We start from the raw sequence: 22,391 nt of genomic DNA, 5'->3' as shown, positions 1-22,391 counted from the left end.
TCTGTATCATTGTTAACGAGGGCCATAAAAATGACCAACCACCTTTACTATTCCCCAACTAATGTCAGGTACCCATTACAGCTTGGTGGACTCAGAGGTGCTCTCAAGAGGACGAAATAAAAAATCCTAGTCTTCACCAGATTCGATGGAAGAAAAAGGGTGGAAGAAAAAGTCTGGGAAATTTCCGAAACTGGCATAAAAAATGTTGCTCTAATAATGCTCCATTAGAGGCTAAAGAAAATAGTTTTAAAGGCAAGTATAGTTTTTACTGCAGCTTCAAAAAAAAGTAAAAAATTTGGCATAAACTGAACAGATTCTATACTATATACATTCATTATATAGGATAAATGTTAATACTGGGTGATTACAAACCACACACAATTGTGACATTAATCAGTATGTTTCTGGATTTTGTGTTGAAATCTATTAGCACGGTAAGAAGATTTTAAATGTTATGTTTTGTTATTTAAATTGTTTTTTTTACCATTTCTAAAAAAAATAAATTCTAATACGTAGCAGCAGTAAAATTTTAAAATGTCTTTTTTTTTTGTACAAAAACCTTAAAATTACTTAATACGTTAATGTGTGACTTGTATGCATGAGAAAAAAGGAAAACTTACAGATAGGGATTTATTTTTTTGCTCATCAAGAGACTTCTTCTCCCAAATACTGCTCTGACGCCTTGCTGCATCTCTGTCACGATTTTTCTTGGACTTTCGTTTCTTACGCTTGGACTTTGACTCAGGGGCTCGCATCTCAGGGTCTGATTCACTGTCACTGTCGCTGGAACTGTGTTTTTTTTTTAAATATTAAAGCATAGCATAAACTTAAAATAAAACCACAAAGTTGATTGCATTTCAGTTAGTTACTTCAAGTTAATTCAACAACTGTGAGATAATGTATAGTTTGTAAATACTACAAGCTTTTCATATACTGACAAAAACTGATAATAAAGTAGACTTCTATTAGGAAACATAGCGAGTAAAATTAAAAAAACAGTTTTAGTTTGTGGATAGTAATCTGGGAACCAAAACAATAATATTTACCTAACCCTACATGATGAATACATGTAGGTCTCACCAAACTAAAAAATTACCATGTCTTGTGTGATTTTGCACATTGCCATCCTCCATCAGAAAAACCAACAACCAATAAAAATGGTAGATCTATAACATGCCTAACAAACTGGACAGTATTAATTTCCTCCCCCGCAAAGAGCAATTTACAATCTTCCTACTAAGGACAGGACACACACCTCTGTTAAATTATCATCTCGATAAAATAATTCCACACAACTCCCCCTTTTGTAGAAACTGCGCCCACCCTTATGAAACCGTAAACCATATCCTTTTTGAATGCCCCTTCCTAATCCACCTTAGGCAGACCCTACTACCACTCCAGCCCAACATAACCAATACCCTGTACAGCAGTGCTGAACAATGGAAGAAAACAGCACACTATTTTTCGTTGGCACAGTCTGCAAAAGAGCTGACAGTTCAGCAGCATAAAGCTGGCTAGAAGAAGATAACAAATTTTTAGACATGTTTTTCAAAGATGAATACATACTCTGATTCCTCCATGGTTGAGGTTACATCCAGCTGAGCAAGGACATTAAGACATGCGTCCATATTCTGGCCAGTGGTCAGCTGCTCTAGCATCTGCAGAGCATCCCCTTTGGAATACAGCACCTGGTTGTGTGGTTGACTGGACTCAGAAGTTTGACCTCCTGATGCATCCTCCTCCAAGTTTAAAACCTCACTTCTTGGGGTGTTCAAGTATGTAAGTAAGGCCTCTGTCCATTTCTCATTTGTCTTCGGGGGCACTTCATTTGGATTCTCTAGAAATGTAAAAAAAACTTTGTCAATCATTAAACTGGGTTTTATCATAGAGAACAGCTGCACTTATTTTAAAATCATCATTATCATCATCAAACTCCATTAGAGTGAGGGCTTGAGAGGCTCAAATCCTCTCTTGCAAAAGCCCTGGAAAGAAACCCTGCTGTCTTGCGCAACGGACAAATGTTGCCATACAGGTCGAGAATTTAGAGTTTCCCAGACCTGTCGAGACGGAGATCAGAAAGTCTGAGGCAGTCAAACAGAATATGAGGCACAGTTTCCTCTTCTTCCCCACAGCGGGGGCACCGTGAATCAAAATTTGGCCATAGCCGCAAGAAATATGAGCCAACAGGACAGTGGCCTGTCCTGCACTGTGCTATAAGAGCTTGCTCAGGCCTGGACAGCCTCCACCACGGGGAAGTGCGATCAGGGCGCCTCATGCGCTCCCAGACTCCACTGGCTTTTTGGGACTTGTCCCAGCACTCAAACCACTTTTCCATTTCTGTTTTTTGTATTATAGCCAGGGCTTGATGAAAGCTTACAGCCTGTTCAGTGGTATTTTAACATGAAAGGCTTCATTCCAATCTAGGCAGCCCAAGGTTTTCATTTCAAAAACAAAATGTTTCATCACAAAACAACCAAGTCTCTCTCTGTTTAAAATGTTAATTACATTTCTTCTTTCAAACATCTTATCTTATCTTATATAATACAGACGTTACTTCAAAAAAGAAGATGATTACGTCCTACGCGTCATGCATTCAGTCATGCAATATTAACCAATGACTTAAATTCTGCCAAGTCACTGGTTTTCCTGGCTAGATCAGGCAACCCATTCCATGCTCTAATAGCACTAGGGAAGAAGGAGTGTTTGTACAAATTTGTCCTAGCATATGGGACGAGGAATGTGCCTTTATCTTTGTGTCTTTCTGAGTATTTTATTAAATTTTGTTTTTGTATTTGAAGATTATGGTTCAGTGTTTTATGTATGATTGCTACTTTACTTTTGAGCCCTCTGTCCTGAAGGCTTTCTAAATTTAGTGATTTTACTAAAGGTGTTACTCTAGTCAAATGTGAATATTCGTTTGTTATGAATCGCACTGCTCTATTTTGTGTCTGTTCTAGTTTCTTAATGTTTTCTTGAGTTGAGGGGTCCCAAACCTCATTAAATGTAAGTTTTTGTTTTTTTTGTACAGTAATTGAAATTCAAATGTTTTAATATTGTGAAGTATGCTGCCTTCATACAGAGAACAACTTTAGTTCAGCTTGTAATTTTGACCTAAACTAATTCTTCTCATCTTATGGAAGCTACTTGAAAAGAGAAGAAAATTACATAATACACATTTCATGTGTCAATCTTGCCATGCATGTTAATCAGTGACTTAAACTCTGCTAAGTCGTTGGTTTTCCTTGCTGATTTTGGCAACCCATTCCATTCTCTAATGGCACTAGGGAAGAAGGAGCACTTGTACAAATTTGACTTAGCATAGGGAATAAGAAATGCGCCTCTATCTTTGTATCTCTCTGACACTGAGATTTTAGAAATGTTAAATTTTTAATGCAACCAACATTATGATGATTCAGTGCAGGACAGATGGACTTTGAAATAAGTTTTGTAGGTTTATCCTCACAAAAGGAATAAAAAATATTTTGTCCATGTGTTATTAAAAGTTTCATACAATCATTTTGCTGAAGCCTGTTTTATTGTATTTTGTTGTTTTTTTAATCACATTTTCAGTTTTGCATCCTTTCTTTTGTAAATAATCTACCTTCTGTCAGTGAAGATCCAGCATCTATTAATCCTCTAGCTGTTAAAATCTGCTCAGTCACAGCTTTAGTTAACTCCCTTATAGTCTTTGTTTGTTTTCTGGGTAGGGAATATTAAACAATATAGTAAGGCTAATAACAAGAAAATAAATAATTAATGCATAGGTGTTATAGATTTTTTAAATAGTTAGACTTAAAACATGCTTCAAAACATGAAGGTATAGATTCAAGAAAGAAGTAAAATATAAACACATCATTACAGTTAGTGTTACTTATGGGTAGTCCTATAGTATAGTACATCATTGTTCCAATGTAATTAAAACAACCTACGCTTCATCTTCTTGAACTTTGTGATAGTCCATTACAGCCTCTGCAAGAATTTTCCCCATCTCCATGAAGTCCAAGATGTTAAAATGCCTTCCTCTGGACCTACAAATGATGCATTTTTAAAAAATCAGTTTCAACTACTTAAACAGCATTTCTAAAGCATGACCTTATAGTTATTCTTCTTAATAAAATAGAATGAGATTACTTTATTGGTCCAAAGAAATGGACACTTGGTTTGACCACAAATGTTAACAAAAACAATTAAGTAGGTTCTCATGTACTTCTTGGTGACAATATTCTTTTGGGTATAATCATATTTTCACAGAAATAGATGTAAGAATTGACAGATGTGATAAGTTCATCTATGTCAGGGCAGTTAACAAACATGTTCCAATCTGTCTGCTTAAGACAACTTTGTAGTTTTAATATACCATACACCAGATTTTTTTTTTGTTAACTTTCATTATCAGAGACAAATAATACTAATAACAATAATAATTATCGCTTTTATATAGCACTACTTTCATGCTTATAGCATGCTAAATGCGCTATGGTCCAATATCGTTTGTGGACCAGTGGGGGGAAGGGGGTATCTGGGAGATTTTCGATGCTCCTTTAGGCGCTCAGTAAACACAACTCTGCTCGAGTCGGGTGTCAAACCTCGAGCCCCCTTCATAGGTAGGCACCAAGACAAGTTCTAGCGTACTTGGTCTCTCGACTACATTTAATAAGATGAATAAACTCCATTAGCTTTCCCAATTTGATTTATGACATTACAACTTATTTAAAGATAAAATTATGTTTGAAATATTGGAATTTAAATATTAGACATTTCTACAAGACAGTAGCCATTGAAAAAGACACTAGCCATATTGTTTCAACAAGATTAGTTGTACTTACTTATCTAGAACAGTCCCACTGAATGTTGCCTCCAGAGTGAAACTGTTGTAGATTCTCATCTGTCGCCACATGACCACTCTCCCCGTGGACTCTTTACATTTCCTGATGTTGAACTTACATGACTTAAAATGAAATTTCTCTGGACTCTGTAGGGGCATACATGGAATTTATAATGCCAAAAAAAAAAACTGTATACAAAAATGATAAACTATACTTTACTTTTATTATTATAGCTTTTATATAGCGCTACTTTCATGCTTATAGCATGCTCAGAGCGCTTTGGTCCAATCTCATTTGTGGACCAGTGGGGGGAGGGGGTATCTAGGAATAGGTTTTCCGTGCTGCCTTTAGGCGCTCAGTAAACGCAACTCTGCCCGAGTCAGGTGTCGAACCTCGAGCCCCCTTCTAGGTAGCCAAGACAAGCCAAGTTCAAGCTCACTTAGCCTCTCGACCACGCTTCCCACCGCTAAGAATAATTTTAAATTTATGAATAACTTTAAATAATTTAAATCAAAGTTTGATCTGTTTTTGTTTTACATGTTTGAGAATTGAAAATGATTCATTCCTAGCCCAAACCTTCTGAAGAACAGAGGGGGAAGGTGGCAGGCAGGGTTAGAACCCAGGACCTGAGTCCAGAGCACATACCACATGCTCACATTATGAAATTGTCATCCTTAACATTTAACATGTAAAAGTAAACAAAATTCTTATTTCTTCTCTTTTGGTTTATTGAACCTTAAACCTAAGTAGTAACAACAATGATGAAAGAACATTACAAGATGGACACAGGAAAATGTAATAGACACAATATTACAACATAACTACACTTGCACAGCATCACATGATAAACATTTCTTGGTAAAGTATTTGTAATTTTTAAAAAGCAAGTTAATGTATTTGAAAAAAAACAGTTCATTAGCCCAGGGGTATAGTATACAAAAAAAATCAAGATCATAACTTCACTAAAAATCATAATTCTTTTATAAGGTAGAAAAAAAAACAGCTATAAAAAGATCAATATAGGATTCATTATCTATTCTGAAAATTCTAATCACAGTGTTTGCTATGACATAATTGGAACATTTTCAAATTTAATAAATCCAACTTAACTGACTCAGTTGTCACATGATTCAACAGTCTCCTATTGCTTAATATCTATATACACAAAATTTTTCCAACCTAGGGAATCATGGTGAGTGTGATTCAAGCTCTAGACAGTCTCCTATTGCTTAATATCTATATACACAAAATTTTTCCAACGTAGGGAATCATGGTGAGTGTGATTCAAACTCTAGACAGTCTCCTATTGCTTAATATCTATATACACAAAATTTTTCCAACCTAGGGAATCATGGTGAGTGTGATTCAAGCTCTAGACAGTCTCCTATTGCTTAATATCTATATACACAAAATTTTTCCAACCTAGGGAATCATGGTGAGTGTGATTCAAACTCTAGACAATTCAAAGATCTAGGAAAAGAACACAGAACTCTGTACCACACATATTAATTACCATCTTACCCTGACTGACATGAGCCATGGAAATAGTCTCTCTGCTAAAAATGCTTTTGCCATCGTGTGAGCGGAGGGGTCACTCTCGGCTGAGGTGTTGTTGCCATACATGAACACATTTGGTTTCCTGCTGTGACCATGAAGATCACAATATAACAAAATCTGTAGATAGAAAATAACCCAAGTACAGTGAATGATTACCTCACTGGTCAATGTAAGTACAGTAAATGATTAACTCACTGGTCAATGTAAGTACAGTAAATGATTAACTCACTGGTCAATGTAAGTACAGTAAATGATTAACTCACTGGTCAATGTAAGTACAGTAAATGATTAACTCACTGGTCAATGTAAGTACAGTGAATGATTACATCACTGGTCAATGTAAGTACAGTGAATGATTAACTCACTGGTCAATGTAAGTACAGTGAATGATTACCTCACTGGTCAATGTAAGTACAGTGAATGATTAACTCACTGGTCAATGTAAGTACAGTGAATGATTAACTCACTGGTCAATGTAAGTACAGTGAATGATTAACTCACTGGTCAATGTAAGTACAGTGAATGATTAACTCACTGGTCAATGTAAGTACAGTGAATGATTAACTCACTGGTCAATGTAAGTACAGTGAATGATTACATCACTGGTCAATGTAAGTACATCAAAGGATTACCTCAAGGGTCAGTCAAACGAATTAAATATATCATAGTTTTATGCAGGTGTAAGTTACACAATTTTGTCCTCATTGTTAAGAACTATAAATTATTTTGTGATGGACATATCACAAACTTTCACTATAAAGAGAAAAGAAAGGCAATAGGAAGACAATTTTTTAACCATCTGCTGATTGAAACTGTTCTAAAATTTCACTCCACAAATTGTGAGAACAAAGAACATTAATGTTTAAAAATGATGTATTTTAGATTCAGGAAGAGCTGACTTTAGTTTCAAGCAGAATTAATTTTACATTCAGACAGAAACAGGTTGATAACATATTGAATATCAACGAAAATATTTAAATAAACTAGTAGTAATTGTTTAAAAGTGCTGTATTTCAGATTCAGGAAGAGCTGACTTTAGTTTCAAGCAGAATTAATTTTACATTCAGACAGAAACAGGTTGATAACATATTGAATATCAACGAAAATATTTAAACAAACTAGTAGTAATTATATTTAATTTAGACTTGATATTTAATAAAAATAATAAAAATAGATTTATTTATAGAGCACTGTTAACAAAAAGAAATGGAGACTCAAGGGACTGTGATTACATTACAAACATAAACATGAGAACTAAAATGACAAACTAATCTAAAAATGTTTAGAACAGATAAGTCTTAATGTTCTTGAATGTAGTTTGGCATGTTGTCTGTCTGGGATCAATTGGGAGTGAGTTCCAAACATTATTTGTTAGAAATAGAAGCTGATCAACTTTGGTGCAGTCAACTTCAAATCTCTTCTCCCAAGTCAACTAATCATGGATAGCTTTTCTAACAGGCAAGGGCAATAACTTTTTAAATTACAGTTTAAAAGTTACACAAAATGACAAGTCTTAGATAACTTTGTTATGGGTATGTTAAGACACATTTTGCCAGCTAAAACTCACCTCATAAGTTTGGGACAGCTCCTCTACCATCTTTTTAACATGCCAGACAGTGGGAAACTTCTCCCTCCAAGGGTGACGATAATTTCTGTTTAAATCCCGCGCTGCGAGAGAGCACCGGTAGTTTCCAACTATGACACCATCAGGGTTGATCATAGGTACAACTTTAAAAATGAACTTGTCTCGTAATTCCTTGAGAATTGGAGAAAAATATAAAACATTATGCATATTTCACAAAGTGTGAAATTTATACAAGTCATAGAAATAAAGAGACATACATATTAGGAGCGATTCACCTCACCAAATATATTCTGTAAATGTATGAGAAGGTGAAAGCTCCATTTTACAGATCTATTTCAAGAATTTTACCTGGTAATGAACATTTAACACACAACAAAACCAAAGAATCATACACAACACTTAAAAAGCTGTTACATGAAAGCCTAGTAAATAGGATTAAGTGGGGGAGAGTTCTTGGGGTGACAGAATTCAAGGACACATTCATAAACCTACACAGCAAACATATCCCACCAAAAGCTAGAGAGATAAGTTAGAAGACGGGCAAATGACCGTGAATGTATATTATGCCACCTTGAAAATGCTGATAATGAGAAACATATGTATTTGGAATGTCCATTATTCCTTCAAGTTAGAAGTACTGTAATGGACCTATTGGAAGCAAACTGTGGCAATTATGTAAATGTTAACTTGTCTATTATTTTAAACAAGCTGCCAAAACTAAAAAATAAGATGATACATAACTTTAACTTGATTATTGTTTACGAATACAGGAATCTTGTTTGGGCTAGCTGGCTCAAATGTCTACATAATAATAAGGTGTTTGATCCTAATCACTTGGAATTAACATTTAGAAAAATAATGGACTTTAGGGTAGAGAATTATCTAGTTTGATTTTCATATACTTGTACAATGCTCATGTAGTTTTCCAGAAATAGGGTGTTGGGAGTCAGGTATATCTGATATTGTGTTGATTGTTCTGGAGTAGAGGATACTTGTATCATTTTTCTGCCTTTAGGGGTTTCATTGGTTAGGTAGTATGTCTTTGATATTAAATATTATTTCTATTACTTAAAAAAAAAAAAAAAAAAAGGTGAAAGCTCTTCAAAATATAGAAAGTTCTTATTCCATTTAGTTCAAAAAGCTTTAAGTTCAAACGAATTAGGTATTGTTCAAACATACAAATTTCTCATTGAGTGTGAACTTAAGAATATATACATATACTACTCTATCACTAGCATGTCACAATAAAGAAGAGCTAGATTAGATGTTTACAGTTTCAATGGAAACTAATTTCCTTAACCTACTCTGATATTAAGCATGAAATTATTTTATTTTATTAAGTTTCTGCCCAGTAAAACTTAGAGCACTCAAGATGTCAAAAACTAAAACTGATAAATACAGAATAAACTGACATATTATCAATTATAACAATTGATAGAATGCTTATAATGATATGCTAAATAAAACAAAATACTTCTATTTAAACTAATAAAACAAAAATATTTATTTCAGTAAACATTTTCGTTTAGCAATGTTCAATTTATTCGTACTACACTTTATTATACTATATACTGTTTTATTATATACTATCAGTTCTTCATCTCAAATCTTATTTTAACAAATCAACAATAACAGAGCTTTAGCATAAAATTTATGCACCAAATGGTAGCTAATGTCTATCTTTGGAATTGAAGAAATTGCCATTTTCATACAGTGTACCGTATTTAACATTGCATCAAGCTTTATTTTATATAAATTAATGAATATGTTTATCTTGGTTGTTGCTAATATGAATAAAACAGATTCGTATTCCTTGTAACCACTTAATGTTCAAATTAAAACATCAGCCATACAAATTTGTCTAATTTTATGTTGGTCATCTGTAAGGTGGTAAGATTCAATGTTATATTTGTGGAAAATCTTCTCAAGTAACATGATAATAAAATGATTATCTGGCCTTATAATTTTAAAAAGTTTCTTCACTAGTGTGTCCTATCAATGTCCCTGTGTTAAGAGTTTTTAAAATGCTATTTTAAGTCATTAGTTTTCCTGTCTAATTAGGACAGGGTAAAACATTTCATCAGATGGAGACTGCAGAGTGACAACTAATCAGTCTCGTGGTTTCACTATACATCTAACAAAATCAAGATTAACGTAGAAAAAGGTACAATACCCTAGCCACAGGATCTGGCCCAGTGATAAACTCTAGCAGACCTTTCATCATCCAGCTGGCCTGGCTCTCACCAGGATGAACTCTGGCAGTTATAACTACAGCCTTCTTAGCGTCTTCAACATCTAGGAAAAACAAAACAGTGGAATTCCGTTTACAACTGAGCAAATTATAACTGTTTGGATAACTAGAGTTGTGAAAACACATTTTTATTTTAACATAAATATTAGTTATTATTTAGAATTTTTTAGGGAATAAAAAAGTTTCTCACTAAAATTTGTGACTGTCAACAGGAAGCAGCTATTTCCTGCTCTGCTCTCACACAGCACCTCCCTTTTAGTGACCTGCGACCTTTCTTCGTTGTTCAATAGGACTTCCAAGTCTTCTTTTAGGTCAGTGAAAGAGTACGGGTAACAGTGAGCCAGGTAGTAGGTATCATCTGCGTTGGGGAACTCCTGCAGAATTAAAAGTGTGACTGTGTAAAGCAATGAATGAAACAAGAAAATAAGCTAAATATGAAATATCCTTTTAAAAACAAAAAAACAAAGCATAGCTAAGGGGAAGAGCTCTGCACATGCAACTATATCTCTTAATAATGTAGAAGTTTATTTCCCTTATTTGAGAATAATTAATTACAAATAATTAATTGACAAATTGGCTAATTTGTAAAAATTCATTCATGTTTTGTTAGGTTCAATAAATAATTGTTTATTTCAACTTCATCTGTGGGAGAAATGTGTACAATTATCAGAAGGGAACAGACCCTATATATTTAGCAATATAAGTGAATATCTTATCTATGCCAATGAAAAACTGTGCTAAGTTTTAACTTGATCCGAGAATGGGTGTGAAAGAAATAATGTGTACAAACTTTTTACCAGACAGACATATTGAAATGATATAAGCTTTTTAAAAAATAGAACAGAAAATTTATTTTTAGCATCATTTGGAGCTATTTCTCAGTTTCCACTGTAAGCAAAGATATAAGCTCTTTAAAGCTATCCACCTCTAAAACATTCATTTCTTAGAGATAGCATGTGGCATTCCAAATTTAATAAAAAGGTCACCATGGTCTCCAGATTTTTAAGCTATCAAAAGAATATGACTTCTTACCAGAAAGTAGGTAGTAAGACTTAATTCGCATCAAAGTCTTCAAACTGAGCTCCTTTCTTAATAGTCATTAGCAGCTTAGCTATAGTAACTGCTTTTAATTGTTGAATAAAATAAAGTCCCATGAATTCTTTGTTACAAATGCTAACTACATTCAAATACTTACTCACCATCTGCCATTCCAACATGTAATATGTAATACCTCTTTGTAATAGTGGGCTGTGATGATTCATAACATTTCTAGAGTAGCTGTAATGGTAAAATTACATAATTATTACATGATTTTGAATAGTGGCAATCTGATTTTAAACTTCAATAGCAACCTAACTATGTATTATTTATTTCTTTAACAGATTTTGGTCTAAAAAAAAGAATTGATTTTGAATGGCTCTTTTTAGCTAGGCACATTTCAACCTTGATCTAGATGGATAAGTCATTCTAACTGAATGAAAATAAATCTTTTATCTTAATGACTAAGATTTAAATCCCTGAATTAAAAGAGGTTTCTCTTTGAGACCTAGTTGTCTATGGAAGCTGATAATGTAAAGCTCAACTGTTTCTATGGGGGGATGGTTTACAAGGGTGTCATGTGGCCAGCATAACAAGCCTACATAAGTCAGGTATCCAATCAAGTTTGGTAGACTCAAAAAAAAGTAAAGTTTCCCTGTCAGACCTTGCAATCTATAAGGAAGATGATGTAGAGGTAATATGTTTATGTGGCCCATGGTTAACAAGGGTGTCAAGTGGCTAGCACAATGACCAACCACCTTTCCTTTTCCCCAACTTATGTCAGGTACCCTTTAGAGCTGAGTGGCTTCAACAGGTGGCAAAGATCCTGAAATTCAAAAACCCAGTCTTTGCCAGGATTTGAACCTGAGACTCCTAGGTTTGGAAGCCAAGCACTTTACTACTCAGCCATTTTATTACCCAATCACTAAATTACCATGTCATAAACTGTTCAGTAAAACCTTGAGCTTAGTGGCAGAGGTAAACAATGAGAGGTACTAAATGTTAGGTAGGACATTATTTATAACATCTCTGCAGGTTGCATGTTCTAGATTTATGACCCTATCTCCTTCACTCAACATGGTAGATGATCATGCTTTATAGAAAGTCCTTGTTTCGGTGAACAAACAGGGAAGATGAAACAGAAGGTCTTTTAAAAAGCATGTCAATAATAAAATTCATAATGAAGTTGTGCACCTAATGTGGTGACCAGTTCTACTCCAGCCTTTGTGTTTTTCTTGTGCATCTTTTTCTGAATAAACCAACGGACGCATGCCTACAAAAAAAAAATAATAGAAATATCAAACACACACAAAAATAATTAACTTTAAAATTATTATTATATAAATAATAATGCGATATAATGATTTGTTTGCAATATGAATATATGATTTATCATCATTCTGATCACTAGCAAAATACTCTAAAAAAATAAATTAAAATACTAGACTAGATTCTATATCTATGTAGATTTAGTTAGCCTAGATTCGGGTATAGTCCACTTACTAAGACACTGACTTACCATGATTGTAAAGACTGTCTCGTTTCAGAAGATTGACTATCATAAACTTGTAAGCTACTCCAGGAACGACATTTGTGACTCGGAAGTAATACCATTGTGTGTGCCTCTGTGTATAGAGGTCAGTTTTAAGGACTAGTTCATACTCATATTGACCCCTGAAGCAAAAAAGTCAAACAGAAAATACATTTAGAATGCATAGGCCTATCTAGATCTAAATTCCAGATCTAGATCTAAATCAAAACAAGGGATTCTAAATTTAAAAAAACAAACTAAGATTGAAATAATTCATCGTACATGTTTCGGGCCCCGAAGTAGGTTAAACGTTATGTGTTGAGGAAGTCTCGGTGTCAAAATCGGTCCAGGCTTTATTATATTATCTACTTGAGTTTAAGAGTATAAGTTGTGTTCCGTGTGATGGGCATCATCCGTAGGCTACCTGTTGTCATAAATATGTTGGATGTGTCGAAAAATTAACATGCGTGGACTGACGTAACGTACCCCAATTGTAGCCTTTTTGTGGATGTTAATTGGCTGGTTGGTCCAGAAAATACCCTTTGTTCCCACATTTATATTCATTGTGCCCCGTAGCTCAGTCAAATTCATCAATTCGTTGCGTAAATTGTTAACTTAAGCCGGCTTTAGTAAGTTAATAACAATATCACTACTGTCGCAAGACACTGCTGCATTATGTGCAAAGAACTTATGTCAGGTATGGAGCGTTTATACCTGCATTTTCGTGGATAAAAGTTAGTGTTACTTCGTCGAACTTTGAACTGGTTTCCTAAACCTGTTGTTACAGATTAATCTCTATATAATAGCATATAAGACTAGATCAACATCTAGATTTCAAGTCCTCATGTTTACGAAGCACTTTATTCTTTAGACTATATCTAGAAAAATAGACCTACTATATAGAAATCAAAATCATTTTAAACGAAACTCAATTGAATGGAAGACTTACACTCTTCTGGCCTGCCTCAAATTGCCACACTCGAAGCGAGACTCAAATCCAAGGGTGGGGCAACACCCTTCTGGCACAGGCAGTTGTTGGGCGTCCCTTACGCTGCGTTCTGAGTCAAAGGCAACTTGTGTACCTCTCCACTTGCCCCGGAATACTGTGTTCTGAGACTCTACTGTTTTGTTGTTAGCTAGGAACAAATAATAGCGTGATCATTAGGTATATTTATTATTGTGTCCTGGGTCTGTCTTTCTCGTGGCTCACGCATCCCCAAGCCGACATACTAGCCACTCTGCTAGTAAGGTGCTAATGACTATAGAAGATTTTACAGTTATCTATTATTTTGTTTCAAACTTACTTTAAAGCGACGACCTATAAAAGGAGCCTATTTAGTTTATACCATCTTATCAGTCAAGTAAAAGTTCTTTCTCTTGTTCGAGATATCAAACAAAGTAATTAATTACCAATAGTTAATTAACTGTTAATAGTTATCTATTTTTTGTTACAGACTTACTTTAATTAAAACAGCGACCTATAAAATGAACTAATTTAGCTTATAGCTACCAGCACTTAAGTAAAGTACAATGTCATTCACTTGTTCGAGAAACCAAACAAAATAACTAATTGGTTAATTTTTTAAATTGATTCTTGTGTTGTCAGGTAAAAGAAATGGTTGCGCAAAATTTCAGCTAGATCCGAGCTATCATGCTCGGCGCGCTAAGGTCCAATCACTTTTGCGGACCAATGAGGTGGGGCTTGGGAAAGGAAGGTTTCCGTGCTGGCTCGCAAAGACCTTCCTTCAGGGAACATTACCAGGAAAAAGAAGAAGAGGCAGACAGAGAAAGCGATGGGAGAGCAACATTAAAGAATGGACGGGCCTGCCATTGAGGGAGGTTCTAACTAAGGCAAAAGACAGAGAGGAATGGAGAAAGACGGTCAACGAGTCTTGCTTGGTGGCTGAAGCCCCAACGGTCCAACAAACTAATGGATAGGTAAAAGGTAAATATTTAATGAGACTTTTATTCTGTTGTTAACATTTTTTACACAGTACAGAAGACAACAAAACAATGTGATGAAGACATGCACTACTAGACCTACACAGTATCAACCTTGTCGGATCGGATAAAACGTTTTTATAACATTTCTTTTGTCAGTTAAGATCTTAGGAAACCTCAGAATTTGCGCTACCGGTATTCAATTTTATCTTTATCATCATAGGAATCCTTGGGCCTTAGGCTTGTTTTCTTTGCCTCTTTTTTGGGGCTTTATATGCCTCTTTTTTAGGGGGCCCTGCAGCCTCTTTTGTGGGCTTTTCTTTTTTTATTTTATTTTTATTTGTAAGTTATTATTATTATTATTATAGCTTTTATATAGCGCTACTTTCATGCTTATAGCATGCTCAGAGCGCTATGGTCCAATCTCATTTGTGGACCGGTGGGGGGAGGGGGTATCTTGGTTTTCCGTGCTGCCTTTAGGCGCTCAGTAAACACAACTCTGCCCGAGTCGGGTGTCGAACCTCGAGCCCCCTTCTAGGTAGCCAAGACAAACCAAGTTCAAGCGCACTTAGCCTCTCGACCACGCTTCTCACATTTCACATATAATCATAAAGAATTAAAGAGAAAATTTGAAACATGATTAACCTATACTTAATTGCTTTACAAAAATATAATAATAGTAATGAGAATATTATTTAATAGCAAAGACATACTACATAACTATAGAAACAATCAGAGACAGAATAATGAGACAAGATTAGCATATCAACAGTTAAAGGATAACCAACCAATATTAAAGGCAAATGTAGCCCAACACTAACAAAAATAAATTTTACTTAAAATATTTTAAATACAAAAAATAAAAGAAACATATTAAGCTTTGATAAAATTGAATAATTAGTAGATGTGTCGAAATATTAATTCGTGACCATCAGCACTATACCTATAGACCTAATTGTCATTCTTACTCCTCCCTTTCCTTCTTTTCTGTACAACACATTAGTATTTTCTAAATCAAACTCTCTATCCCCCCTCCCCCCACCATAATACTAACTCCTTCTCTCCTAACTGACGATACCAGCGTTGATTCCACCAGAATGTGGCAAATAATTACGGAGAGAAAGAGTTAATACTAACAATGGTTTATGAACATACATGGTAAACAAGAATGGAACTGTCTAGCAACAATGGCCCCCTCAAGCGTTTCAATTGGGACTAGCCACCATGTCGATGGGCCTGATAGAGAACAATTCCTTACATTTAAATGATGCAAGCTGCTGGTATATCAGCTCTCCCTAAAGGCACTGGTTAATGTTTTAAAACTAATATATAATGTTCGTACAACGTTTAGGATAGTTTGAAGGAGTTTTTCAGACTCTATGTTAAATTACTTTTTTTTTTTACAAAAGTTGTATTTTTTTTCCTTTAGTGCCACGCTTGGGTTCTCACGTGGGCCTTAACTGGTCAAGAGTTATTGACCCAAGTGCAATCAACCACTTTGCACCATTGTCGCTGCTCCACAGGCTGTGGGTCCCTAATGGTCATGGGCCCGGGTTCGTTGAGCCCCTTCGCGCCATGGATGTTACGCCACTGTCCTGAGACTCTTCCAAGATTACTGCTACTATCATACTATGTGCCCTCTGAGTGATTCAAGTAGTTAATTAAATAGAAAGTTTTATATGTTCCTATTGTTAGTTTCTAATTTTTAGCGAACAACTTCATTTTCTACCATAGATATAAATATATATAGACTGGAAAAAGGAAATAACTTCATGTAACTTGAAAACATGTATATCTATTGTTGTCGGATTTCCGAATTCTGAAAAGTTGCAGGATCTTCAGTCTTAGAGATTAAACAAAACTACACTGCTTGCATAATAAAGTACACAAAAATGCAAGTCACAAATTTTCGTTTAATAAAACTCTTTTATCGGACAGTCTATATTTATTTATGCATATGTTCTCTACACAAAGGTTAATCTCCCCTTGGCTTAGTACATTTTCTAAATGAATCAAAATTAATTAATTATAAAAAGTGATTTATTAATTGGGTTCATGTTTTTGATTGTTTCATGTGCTGTCATTGACAAGGAATAATTTTGCAAAGTTTCAACTTGATCCGAGAATGTCAAGTGGGAGAAATAAAATGTACAAGATTCCACCCAGACAGAGAGAGTTGCATAAGCTTTGTAAAAACGATAACTACAATACACCAGAAAAAAAAAGTACCAGAAAAATTGGCATCTGCTTGAATAGAAGTGAAATTTTCCATCTTATTGGGACAGTTCTTGATATGTCTGCGCGTGTCCACTAACTTTCCCTGAAACTCGCCAGGCCAATAAGGTCCATAGGGCCAGTGTTTGATATCACTCGGCCGCCTCTTATATCGCGTGATAAAAGATTCCAACTGTGAGCTGTACGACAGAATGCCAACATAGTCTTTGGCAGTGCTAATCGCATTGCTACTAGTATTGCCACTTTGTTCCATTTCTGTGTCGCTAAAGCCTCCTTTAAGAGCACGGAACCCTTCGTGTAATCATGCTTTGACTCACGTGCTTAAGTCAGGGGATTATATAAATGAACAATGCCATTCTAGTTGTGTTATTGTTGCTAATTACAATAAGTTGACTCATTGCTGCTGCATACAATAAGTTGACTCATTGTTGCTGCATACAATAAGTTGACTCCATGTTGCTGCATACAATAAGTTGACTCATTGTTGCTACATACAATAAGTTGACTCATTGTTGCTACATACAATAAGTTGACTCATTGTTGCTACATACAATAAGTTGACTCATTGTTGCGGCATACAATAAGTTGACTCATTGTTGCTACATACAATAAGTTGAATCATTGTTGCTGCATACAAGAAGTTGACTCATTGTTGCTGCATACAATAAGTTGACTCATTGTTGCTGCATACAATAAGTTGACTCATTGTTGCTGCATACAATAAGTTGACTCATTATTGCTGCATACAATAAGTTGACTCATTGTTGCTGCATACAATAAGTTGACTCATTGTTGCTGCATACAGTAAGTTGACTCATTGTTGCTGCATACAATAAGTTGACTCATTGTTGCTGCATACAATAAGTTGACTCATTGTTGCTGCATACAATAAGTTGACTCATTGTTGCTGCATACAATAAGTTGACTCATTGTTGCTACATACAATAAGTTGGCTTACAAGTATTGAACTCACAGTAGTAGTAGTTTCTGAGATTCTCATATTTGTTTTTGTTTCTAAATCTCAATATTATTCTACTTTCAAAGAAGATAATTACGCCCTAGCCTAGAAGTATCCATGTGTAATACTAGTCGCGCATGCTAATTATCGAGTTCAACTCTGCTAAGTCATTGGTTATCTTGGATGATTCAGGCAGCCCGTTCCATGCTCTAATAGAAAGATAGAGCACTTAGGCCTATACGAATTCTGCCTAGCATATGGAATAAGAAAGTTGTTTTAATATTGACAAATATAAACTGCGTTTCAGTACGACTTTAATTACTTGTATTTCGTTTTATCTAGGAATAGAAAATCGGATGTCACAGAATAAATAGAAATGTACAGACGCAATGTACGCATGCGCCATTCTGGCGTTTTTATTTTAGATCCAAAATTCGTACGTATTTTCTAAGTTTTTAACACCAAAAATTGGTTAATCAACTGGCCTATATATCTAACCTCCAGATGTCAATCTGATTACTAGATTTAACTTAGGCTTAATTAAACGCATTGCAATTTTATATATATCTTTATTATTATTATTATTAATATATCTAAAAATCGTAAAGTCATTAATTTCGTATTAACGTCGGCTTTTAATTTTACCATTTGTCTTTTCAAATCAAAACTTTACAAATCTTGCATGATGTCATTAAAAGAGTGATTAACATCGTTTCTTAGAAACTACTAGGTCGAAAAATTTAGCGTCGATAATCTGTAGCTTAATAACTACAAAAGTATTGCCTACTCTCTTACTGTATGTTTTTTCAAACCTTTTTAACTGCTTACACTTATATTACAAATATTTGTCGGTTATTAACGCGCATTTTCAGTTTAATTGATACAAATTAACAATGAAGAAAACTGAAGAAAATACCACTGAGCGAAATTTAAATCTTCAAATATCAAGATTTCAATATTACATCGATGAACAGCTAGCCAGGAAAACCAGTGACTTAGCAGAATTTAGGTCATTGGTCAATATGCATGACTAAATGCATGACGCGTAAGACATAATCATCTCCTTTTTGAAGTAACGTCTGTATTATATAAGATAAGACAATTAAACAAAGACATTAGTAAATAAGAATCACATATTGTCTTTGGACGTAGGCCTTGTTCCTTTTCACCATGATTTCTGAAAGATTTAAGTTTATACTCTCAAAACACTGGACTCGTTAAAACAATTCCAAGATTACTTAATCTTTGAGGCCTAAACATGTATAATTTTATTCCAGAACTATCCTAATAACTAATATGGTCTAATCCAACACTGAAGTCCAGAAATACTCCGGGAATTGTAATAATACATAGGAATGGCGGCACAGAGAATACAATGTAGAAAACTGTACGTTATATAATTCGGATTTTTTTTTCATACACTTCTTTAGCTCCAGTAAATTAAATGCTGGAACTCAATTAATAATCTTAAAATATCAATCACACGCTATAAACAACTATTGAAAAAAAAATGTTGGGGGACTATTCAGTACAGACGTCATGAAAGGAACATGAACAAAGAGGCGATTTCTTTAGAGTATCCGCCCCTTTGCCCTGAATACCAAATAAAAATCGAGACTTATGGTTTGTAAAGAAAATGTGGTTAATAGCGTCAAAGGCTCTTTCTTTTTTCACACCTTTAAAATGTATTGACTTGAAGTGAACATGAACTTTTGCTTACATAAAGTGACTCCGTATTGTTTCGGTTTTAGTCTCTTTCAAAATGGTTCTCAAATCTAAACACAGCTTGACTCAACAGTTTTCATTCCAAATGTCTTACTTGAGTGACAACGTATCCAGTGGCGTAGCTAGGGTGGGGGGAGGAGGGGAGAATTGGACCCCCCCCCCACTGTCCCCAATTGAGGGGGACCCCTAAATGAGAGTTCGAAATTGTTTTTTACATTAAATATTAATTATTACGCAAAATGCAGGGGCCCCCAAATGATGGCCAATTCCTAGATACGCCGCTGAACGTATACCTCCCATTTTCTCACTAAATCTATCGGGAAAGGTTGTGCAGGCTTCATGTTTTTAGACATCTTACTGTTTTTACACATCTGAGTTACTTGTATACATTGTGGGGGGGGGGGGAAAGAGAAAAGAATGAGGTCGTTGACATTGGCTGAAAAAGAATGGATCATAATGGCGATTGAACCGAAACACTGAAGCATAATCTTCAAATACAAAAACAGAATCTAATAAAATACTCAGAAAGACACAAAGATAAAGGCTCATTCCTCGTCCCATATGCTAGGACAAATTTGTACAAATATTCCTTCTTCCCTAGTGCTATGGAATGGGTTGCCTGAGCTAGCCAGGAAAAGTGTGGTTAACATGCATGACTAAATGCATGACGCGTAGGACGTATTCATCTTCTTTTTTTTGAAATAACGTCTGTATTATATAAGATAAGATAAGATTGGGTCTTACAATGATCTTCTGATCATTAAAAAAAAACGCAAGGTACGGTAGCAATACACTAACATATCACAAGTTCCTCAGGGCTCGCAGAGACAATAACAGTAGCGATGGGACGACAACATCAAAGAATGGACAGGACTGTCAACGAAAGAGACTGAAAATCCTGGCAAAAGACAGGGATTAGAGGAGGGCGGTCGACGGATCTTGTGTGGTGCCTCAACGGCCCAACAGACTAAGGGAAAGGTGAAAGTGAAATAATTGGGATTTCATTCACTACATTTCTCGGCAGCCCTAACTAAATATCGTCTGATGGCGTTTGCGTTGTATGTTCATTATTATTGGTTGATTTATTTGTAATGTTTTTATGTTTATTTCTTCACCGGCTGGTCACACATAAGTAGCAGCCATGACTTGACTTGAGAAAAGTGAAACTAGCTGGTCGTTGTGCAGACCACATGATGTCCTGATATACAGCGCCGGAAGATCTCAAACTGATTTCACAAATATTTTCAATGTATACATTCTCTTTCAATAACGCCTGTCTTCTTCCCTCACCCCCACCCCATCCCCCACACACTCAAACTTCCATAAACATGTCTCGTAAAACTGACTCCTGTCAAATTAATGTCATGGGGTCCAGGTCTTGCGCTAATGTGTTTGTATAAGTATGATCAAACATTTGGCTCCCAGCAGTCGTAGCCTAGCATGTATAAATACAATATCACATAAAGTTAACAAAAGGCTGGTATGTACACACAATATCGCAAAAAAGTAAACAGTGGGAAAACACGACAAAGTTAGTACGATTCCTTGAGTGTTTGATCTGGTCCAGTCTAGTATCGATCTAAGGCCTACACCCTGTTTCTCACGTTCTAGACTACAATAATTATTGAAGGTTGTTTTTTTTTTTGACTGAGAAAGAGAGAAAGAAAGAAAAAGAGAGAGAAAAAGAAAGAAAATAAACATTGTTAATTAGTAAATCTTTATTATTATATTTACGATTTAATAGATACTCTGGCACTGCCACGATCTAATATCAGCGAAAGAGAGAGAGAGAGAGAGAGGGAGAGAGAGAGATTTTTAGATAGATAGATGATAGATAGATAGATAGATAGATAGATAGATAGATAGATAGATAGATAGATAGAGAGATAGATAGAGAGATAGATAGATAGATAGATAGATAGATAGATAGACAGACAGACAGACAGATAGATAGATAGATAGATAGATAGATAGATAGATAGATAGATAGATAGATAGATAGATAGATAGATAGATAGATAGATAGATAGACAGACAGATAGACAGACAGATAGATAGATAGATAGATAGATAGATAGATAGATAGATAGATAGATAGATAGATAGATAGATAGATAGATAGATAGATAGATAGATAGACAGTGGTACATTGGAGGAATACTCTGGGAAGGGGATGAGAGTTACCCCTTATCAACGAGCGTTGACGAATTTTGCAATTATTAAGCAGAAGTGACCTCCAGTGCAAAAGTATGGGTGATGGGCCGTGGTTAGCTGTTAGTCACTAAACAACTTGTACTCTTATTTCAATCAGTTTTATTGCTTCGAACTGGGAACTTTTATTTAATGTCACCTGCTAAAATGAAAAACGATAATTGCAAGTGTCGTAATAAAGGTAAGTCTTATCTGAAGCCCTACCATACTTTTGAGGGATCAGGTTTTGCCTTTCATGCCTCTCAATAGCAACTTTCCCCCCCCCCCAATTTTTTTGTGTTGAGTGCAATAAAATGTCATTACCTAAGGCCAGGGCTAGCATAGATTGTTACCGATAACAAAAGTATCGAGATGGACCACTAGCGGATCCAGAACTTTGGAGTGGGGGGGGCGATTTTTTTCCAAACCCTAACCCTAACGCCCAGTAAACCCTAACCCTACGCATAAACGTGCATACAGCGCGCGCACACACACACACACACACGCACACACACACGCACACACATATATATGTATATATATATATATATATA

The 22,391-nt window shown here is 35.2% G+C and overlaps 1 protein-coding gene across 4 annotated transcripts in view; it reads right to left on the bottom strand.

The window, feature by feature from the left end:
• The window catches only part of LOC106075944 (cytosolic carboxypeptidase 2-like), a 95,881-nt gene that overhangs the window by 12,171 nt on the left and 61,319 nt on the right, over positions 1-22,391 (bottom strand). For all 4 annotated transcript variants that reach the window (XM_056015937.1, XM_056015934.1, XM_056015935.1 and 1 more), the window contains 13 exons: positions 13,738-13,924; positions 12,777-12,931; positions 12,452-12,530; positions 11,419-11,497; positions 10,410-10,593; positions 10,142-10,263; positions 7,951-8,139; positions 6,348-6,500; positions 4,827-4,972; positions 3,930-4,028; positions 3,602-3,699; positions 1,567-1,837; positions 621-789 (listed from right to left, as the gene is read on the bottom strand). In XM_056015937.1, the coding sequence (XP_055871912.1) occupies positions 621-789; positions 1,567-1,837; positions 3,602-3,699; positions 3,930-4,028; positions 4,827-4,972; positions 6,348-6,500; positions 7,951-8,139; positions 10,142-10,263; positions 10,410-10,593; positions 11,419-11,497; positions 12,452-12,530; positions 12,777-12,931; positions 13,738-13,924 (1,931 nt within the window). The remainder of the gene's footprint in view (positions 1-620; positions 790-1,566; positions 1,838-3,601; positions 3,700-3,929; positions 4,029-4,826; positions 4,973-6,347; positions 6,501-7,950; positions 8,140-10,141; positions 10,264-10,409; positions 10,594-11,418; positions 11,498-12,451; positions 12,531-12,776; positions 12,932-13,737; positions 13,925-22,391) is intronic.

The sequence above is a fragment of the Biomphalaria glabrata genome, chromosome 17 (genome assembly GCF_947242115.1).
Source record: "Biomphalaria glabrata chromosome 17, xgBioGlab47.1, whole genome shotgun sequence".
Classification (NCBI taxonomy): Eukaryota; Metazoa; Mollusca; class Gastropoda; family Planorbidae; genus Biomphalaria; species Biomphalaria glabrata.
This window is presented reverse-complemented; position numbering and strand designations above follow the sequence as displayed.